This window comes from Pristis pectinata, chromosome 1 (assembly GCF_009764475.1).
Source record: "Pristis pectinata isolate sPriPec2 chromosome 1, sPriPec2.1.pri, whole genome shotgun sequence".
NCBI classification, from domain to species: domain Eukaryota; kingdom Metazoa; phylum Chordata; class Chondrichthyes; order Rhinopristiformes; family Pristidae; genus Pristis; species Pristis pectinata.
In genome coordinates, this window is record NC_067405.1 from 17,729,252 (window position 1) to 17,735,809 (window position 6,558).

Below are 6,558 nucleotides of genomic sequence, written 5' to 3' on the forward strand. Positions count from 1 at the left end.
GCATGTCACTGGGAGGCAGTAATATTCCCAGCAGAATGTAACAGACCTTTGTGAAAGTCCCTCTCAACAACGATATGAAGAAAGGTGCAATAGATTCTGGAAAAGGATTGATGTTCCACTGCTGGGAATCTCTTCGACAAATTGTTGCTGTGAGATGCGGCATTGGAGATTGGGTGAGGAGAATGGGAGTGGATGTTGGGGAAATCTGTTCAAGCTGTTTGTGTGTGTGCCTAAATACTTGAGCGCCGGTGCAGTAGAATTCTGCTGGGTGATGGCATTGGGATGGAAATGGAACTGAGCTGCAGATCTTTGAAGAAAGACGGAGGGTTCCAAAATTAGATAAATATGAACCTCACTTACAACAAGGTTAGCTTGTAATGTGGGTGTAAAGCTGTCCCCCCGACACTTGGATTATATTGAGGTTGCACTGTGTATCTTTATTTTTATCGTAGTAAGTGGTTATCTCTATTGAGGACAGCAGTTATTGCCTTTCCCTAATTGCCCTACAAATGAGTGTCTTGCCTAACCCCTACAGAAGGAGAATCAATTGCATTTCTGTGAATTTGGAGTTCCATTGAGCAGAATAGATTAAGAAACAGATTTCCTTCAGTAAAGACACGAGTGAACCAGATGGGCTTTTACAACAATCCATTCGATTTGTGGTGACCATTACCAATGCTAGCTTTTTATTCCATTTTTTTTCATCAAAATATCTGAACTTAAATCCCTAAATCATTAGTCTAGGCCTGTGGATACCGGTCCAGTCATTGAACTGCCGTGTATTATTGTGTTAATATGCTACGTTTGTCTGTAATTATTTGTTTAAAAATAACATTGTATATGTATGGGGATTTCACTTTCAGGAGTCTCACAACTGTGATTAAATATTCCTTGTCGGTGAAATATTTTCACATTTCTACTTAGACGATTAGATAAAGCTTCTTCATCCATGGGACTTCTTTAATATCATTTCTTTACAGCTTACAATGATTATAATAAAAGTCAGTGACATTTCCAATGAAGCACGTCCCATGGATGTGGCTGAACCATGGCTGGATTGCTTGCTGCAAGAATTTTTCAACCAGGTACTCTGCTTTATTTTACCCAATGGGAACACTCTGAAGTGATTTGCTGTATTTCAATGAAAACTGAGTGCTGGAATGAACACTGAGATTTCCAGACAAAAAAAAACATTTTAAAACATGTATTGGCTATTCAGGGACCTCTGTCCCAAAGGTTAATGGGAATTAGTCATATCGTATCATCCAGTTCCCAATAGTTTGCTTAGAAGAAATATGATTGAAGGGTCCAATGAAGGGTTCTGGAACTTGACACATTAGTTGTTTCTCTTTCCACAGTTGTTGCCTGACATGTTTCCAGCATTTTGTGCTTGGAAGAAGTATCATGATTCCATTACTAATGAGAGAGCAGAAGAATTTCTGAGAATTTTTTAGTACCAGGGCTCAGTGCAAAGGTTTTCACACCAAAGCAGTGGAAGTTCTAAGTCTGGGGAAGTAGTCTTCTCTGGGTCCACTCTAAGATATAGGTGGCACCATTCTATTATGCTGACAGATTTGTAGGCTGACTGTCATAGGTTAGAGCACAAGTCCTGGTGTGGCACTTAGAGGTGTCGGGAAAGAACTGAAGACATTTTTCTTATAAATTTCCACAGCACCTATATAATTAGCATAAGACATAGGAGCAGAATTAGGCCATTTGGCCCATGCAGTCTGCTCCACCATTCGATCGTGGCTGATTTATTTTTCGCTCTCAACCCCATTCTCCTGCCTTCTCCCCATAACCTTTGGCACCCTTACTAATCAAGAACCTATCAATCTCCACTTTAAATATACCCAATGACTTGGCCTCCACAGCTGTTGTGGCAATGAATTCCACAGATTCACCACCCTCTGGCTAAAGAAATTCCTCCTCATCTCTGTTCTAAAGGAGGCTGTGCCCTCTGGTCCTAGACTCTCCCACTACTGGAATCATCCCATCTATGTCCACTCTATTCAGGCCTTTCAATATTCAGTAGATTTCAATAAGATCCCCCCTCATCCTTCTAAACTCCAGCGAGTACAGGCCCAGAGCCATCAAATGCTCCGCATACATTAACCCTTTCCTACCTGGGATCATTCTCGTAAACCTCCTCTGGACCCTCTCCAATGCCAGTGCATCCTTCCTGAGATATGGGGCCCAAAACTGCTCACAATACTCCAAATGTGGTCTGACCAATGCCTTATAAAGCCTCAGCATTACATCCTTGCTTATATATTCTCATCCTCTTGAAAGGAACACTAACATTGCATTTGCCTTCCTTACAGCTGACGACCTGCAAGTTAACCTTTAGGGAATCTTGCACTAGGACTCCCAAGTCTCTTTGCACTCTGATTTCTGAATTCACTCCCGTTTAGAAAATAGTGTATGCCTTTATTCCTTCTACCAAATTGCATGACCATAGACTTCCCGACTCTGTATTCCATCTGCTGCTACTTTGCCCATTCTCCCAACCTGTCCGAGTCCTTCTGCAGACTTCCTGCTTCCACGACACTACCTACCCCTCCACCTATCCTTCTATCATCTTTGTAATAATAATTAAATCATTATCAATATTGTCAGAAGCTCCATGATAATGCTCTTGTTTATAATTTGAGACTGTGAAGTTGGTCTGGAAACAGCAAAAAGAAGTTTGTGGACTTGAATCCATCGTGGGAGTTCTATTTTTGTTAATAAACAAGTGTTCTGAAGAACTGTACATGTAATCATGCTGGTCATCTTGCTTACCTTGATAGCTGTAAAGTTGTGATATAACCAAACATTAACTGGAAGTCTCCTTGATGAATTTGACTTACAGATATTTAAGAAATTCTAATATATTGTTAATTTGTTTGTTTTAATGTAATCCAGCAACTTTTAAAGGTAAGTTCCCTCACCCACTCAGTTTAATGTGAAAGTATGTCAAGTTTGTCCTTGATTGGAGGGTAAATATTTCTCTTACTTTCTGCCAAAAGCTAACTGTTTGGAAGTCCACTTCTCTTGTTGAGGAACTTGGTTCTGTGCCGTGTCTCAGTTATTTCTTGAGGTATTTGGGGCCTGGGTAGATGTAGAAATTGTTATTGCTTTTATGGCTGCTCTTCCTAACCTCTTTCTTGGAAAAAGGTGGTGAGACATAACAAGAGGTGATTCATCTTCACATAGTATAGCCCATTTGGCTCATGAATGATTTAATACATGGTAACATACTAATTTCAATATTATATTAGGAATTACATTGAAAATTGGCATCCAGCTATAGTGACACAATCTAACAGAGATAATTTGGGACACACAACTAGGAAAGGGACAAAAGCACATTAGTTGCCTGTTTTAAATTCATCCAGTTTTACTCTGCAGTGTATTCAACTTAAGCCCATGGGATGAATTAGGTTAAAAACAGGGCTAATAAGGCCATGTTGGGGATAGCAGATGACAACAAAGAAAATCAGAGCTGGATAAGAGTTCTGCAAAACTCTTGTAATGGAGGTTCCTTTTGAGTTGCCCAAACCCAAATGAATTCATTACATAGGTTGTGTAGAGCTCATGATCAGTTCTGATTATGCATATTTTCAACTTTGTGTTGTAGAGTGACATGGAGAAACTCGAAGGGCTGCCTGTGACCCCATTCATGGACAGGGACAAAGTGACAAAACCTTCATCCCAAACAGGTTTCATCCGCTTCGTGTTGCTGCCCTTGTTCATTGAACTTGCAAACTTATTCCCTAATTTGGAGGTATGTTATTAATCTTTTAAACTGTTCTCAGCATATCATTATACCATGTGACTTGCCCATATGCACTCTATTTTAGTAATTGTGGATTACATGGTCCATCTCTTGTTTATAAACAGCAGAGATCACCAGGGGTAATGAATATGTTGTCATTATCCAGCACATGCCCTAAATATTTTATTATTTATAACACCTCTGATGATAAGTTGAATTAACACCATATATTTAGATGGTTGTCATCCAGTACTTGTTGAAAGTCTGAGACTGGATTTTCCTCTGAAATCATGCCCTTATAGGATTAAACCATGATCCCTTCCTTTCTTTTCTATTGTTTAACAATGACTGATCCTGTAAATGGTACCAGAGGCACAGAGCCTAGACCAATGCAAATTTCCCTCTTAACGGTACAGATCACAGTGGCATCCAAGTGATGTTGGTGGCTCTGTAGCCCTTGAAAGAGTGCGACGGTCATGTAGCAACCCCTCGTACCCTATCCTGAACCCTGGAATCCGAGATCAAAGAGAAATTTTACTTATGCTTCTGTGACAACACTTATAATATTTATTGACCGTCATTCAGTGTCCCTGAGAATGAAGTCATGAGCTGCTGTCTTGAACTGTGGAAATATGTGGGATCATGCCACCGTAGTATGAAGTGGGAATCAATTTAGTCAGACGGAAGTACCTCAAAGGCAGCAGGACCTTCAACATTAAGATGGTATTTGACCAAATGTGACAATGAGGAGGCCTTCAATAAATTCAAAGTCAGTGGGAATGTAGTTGGTTGTGGTTATTAGAGCCAATTATAACAGCCCCAAGGCATCGTTGGAAGAGGCCTGAAGAGGTTTCGTAATAATAACCATCTTCAGCTGCTTCATTGATGTCATAATATCCATCGTAAAGTCAGAACTACTTATGAGCACTGATAAACACAATGCTCTACTCTCTTAACAACCACTCAGATTATGTAGCAGTCTGTGCTTGCATGTGGCTAAATCTAAATAATATTCAACCATTGGCTTAATATTTGCATGTCACAATTATTACTTGCCACTATTTTCTTTCTCAGTAAAATAACACAAAATGAAGTCCTGAGACATCCCACATTCATTGACAACTGCTTATTTTTAGGCTTTTCCTCAGGAGCCCAATCCTGATGATTAGAAATATTTCCTCGTGCAACTAAATTTTAATTATCCAATATTGTAAGCTTTGTAAATAACACAGTAAAGTAATATAGAATGAACATATTGCTTGAATTGAGTGACTTTGAATTCAGAACGTATTGGCTGTAAGTATTTGTCCCATTTCTTCAAAAGACTGATTTAATGCCAAGGGCTCAAACTGAACTTCTTATTTAACAATGTTTACAAATTTAATAAATAGTATCTTATACTGCATAGCAATGATACTGCAGAGATAGAATTTGCTTCTGACAAGTTAAATTTACCATTTAACTCAAAGTTACTCAAACCTGTTACTTGTTATATTGGAATATTTCATATTGACTATTAATGGCTTAAAAAGGGGATTACTTTTGCAGCAACATATCATTGATCCTGTGCGCAAGGCTTTGGATTACTACACTGAGATGGAAAAAGCCTTGGAAAAGGAGAAACTGAATCGTACTGGTACCTCAGTGAATGAAAAGATTGTGAAATCTCCAGAAAAACAGAAGGGAATTGAAAAGAATGCAGATTCAACTGAGCCTAGAAAAACTGTCGACAACATCTCAAACAAACCAACAACATTTCAATCTTCACAGGAAATGGAAAATAAGTGAAAATAGGGTTGGCAATTGGCTCCATTAGATACCCATGCTGATATGTTTATGTATTAGCTCAAATAGCATGCTGCATTGAGGAGAAAGTAAAAAAAAACTGTATAAATCACACCCATTTCCCTTTCTTTGGCTAACTGTGAGACTAGGTCCCAATACTAACTCAACTGTTACCAACTGATCTCATCCATTGTGAATGGGACTGCAGTTAGAAAAGATAAAAAGAATTATGAACCTCAAACCTCATCACAATGGAAAAATAGCTGCTATGTTTTATATGTGTGTTGAAATAATAGGTTGAATATTGACAATTAAATGCATGTTTAGAACAATTCAAAAATAAACTTGTTGTGCAATGTCTAATAAATTCAGTGTGTTGGATATATTGTTGCTAGAAAGAATATTCTGTTAGCCAAAAATGAAATTCACTGTATAATTTTAAGAATCAAATGACCAATATTTGAATGTTGTTAAGTATGCTGCACAGACTTTTGAAGAAATATATTTGAATTAAAATACACTTCATAAGGACATGAACATAAGTAATCAGAACACGAGTAGCTATAAAGACTCCTTGGGCCTTTCCAGTAAAGTTGTGGTCAAAATAAAAATAGTAAATGTTGGAAATACTCACCAGGTCAGGCAGCACAGATATGGAGAGAAAAAAACAGTTCATGTTTCTTTATCTACAGATGCTGCCTTACCTTTTGAGAATTCCAGCATTTTCTGTTTCAAAATTCTAGCATTCTCTTTTTATTGTATTTAAAGTTTATGACTGTTTGGAGATTTGGCCATAACTCCAATTTTTTTGCCTGATCCTCAATGCCATTGAGTTCATTGTAATCCATCTATCCATTTCTGCCATAACTAAACTTAATGACAGTCCACTCTTTTTGCTTTTCCTTGAAAAGCTTTTCCTTCTTAAATGTTGAAGTTATCTCGATTTAAATTTTTTTAATCCAGAATTCCTCATCAATGACAGGACAAAGAGAACTGTCCCAGAAATTCCATCT

The 6,558-nt window shown here is 38.1% G+C and overlaps 1 protein-coding gene across 1 annotated transcript in view; it reads left to right on the top strand.

Annotated features, from left to right (window-relative positions):
• Window positions 1-5,904, top strand: part of si:dkey-219c10.4 (high affinity cGMP-specific 3',5'-cyclic phosphodiesterase 9A) — a 66,286-nt gene extending 60,382 nt beyond the window's left edge. The window contains 3 exon segments of the mRNA XM_052025672.1: window positions 981-1,085; window positions 3,623-3,769; window positions 5,309-5,904. Coding sequence (XP_051881632.1) covers window positions 981-1,085; window positions 3,623-3,769; window positions 5,309-5,548 — 492 coding nt within the window. The 3' untranslated portion in view covers window positions 5,549-5,904.
• Window positions 5,905-6,558: the final 654 nt, after the last annotated feature.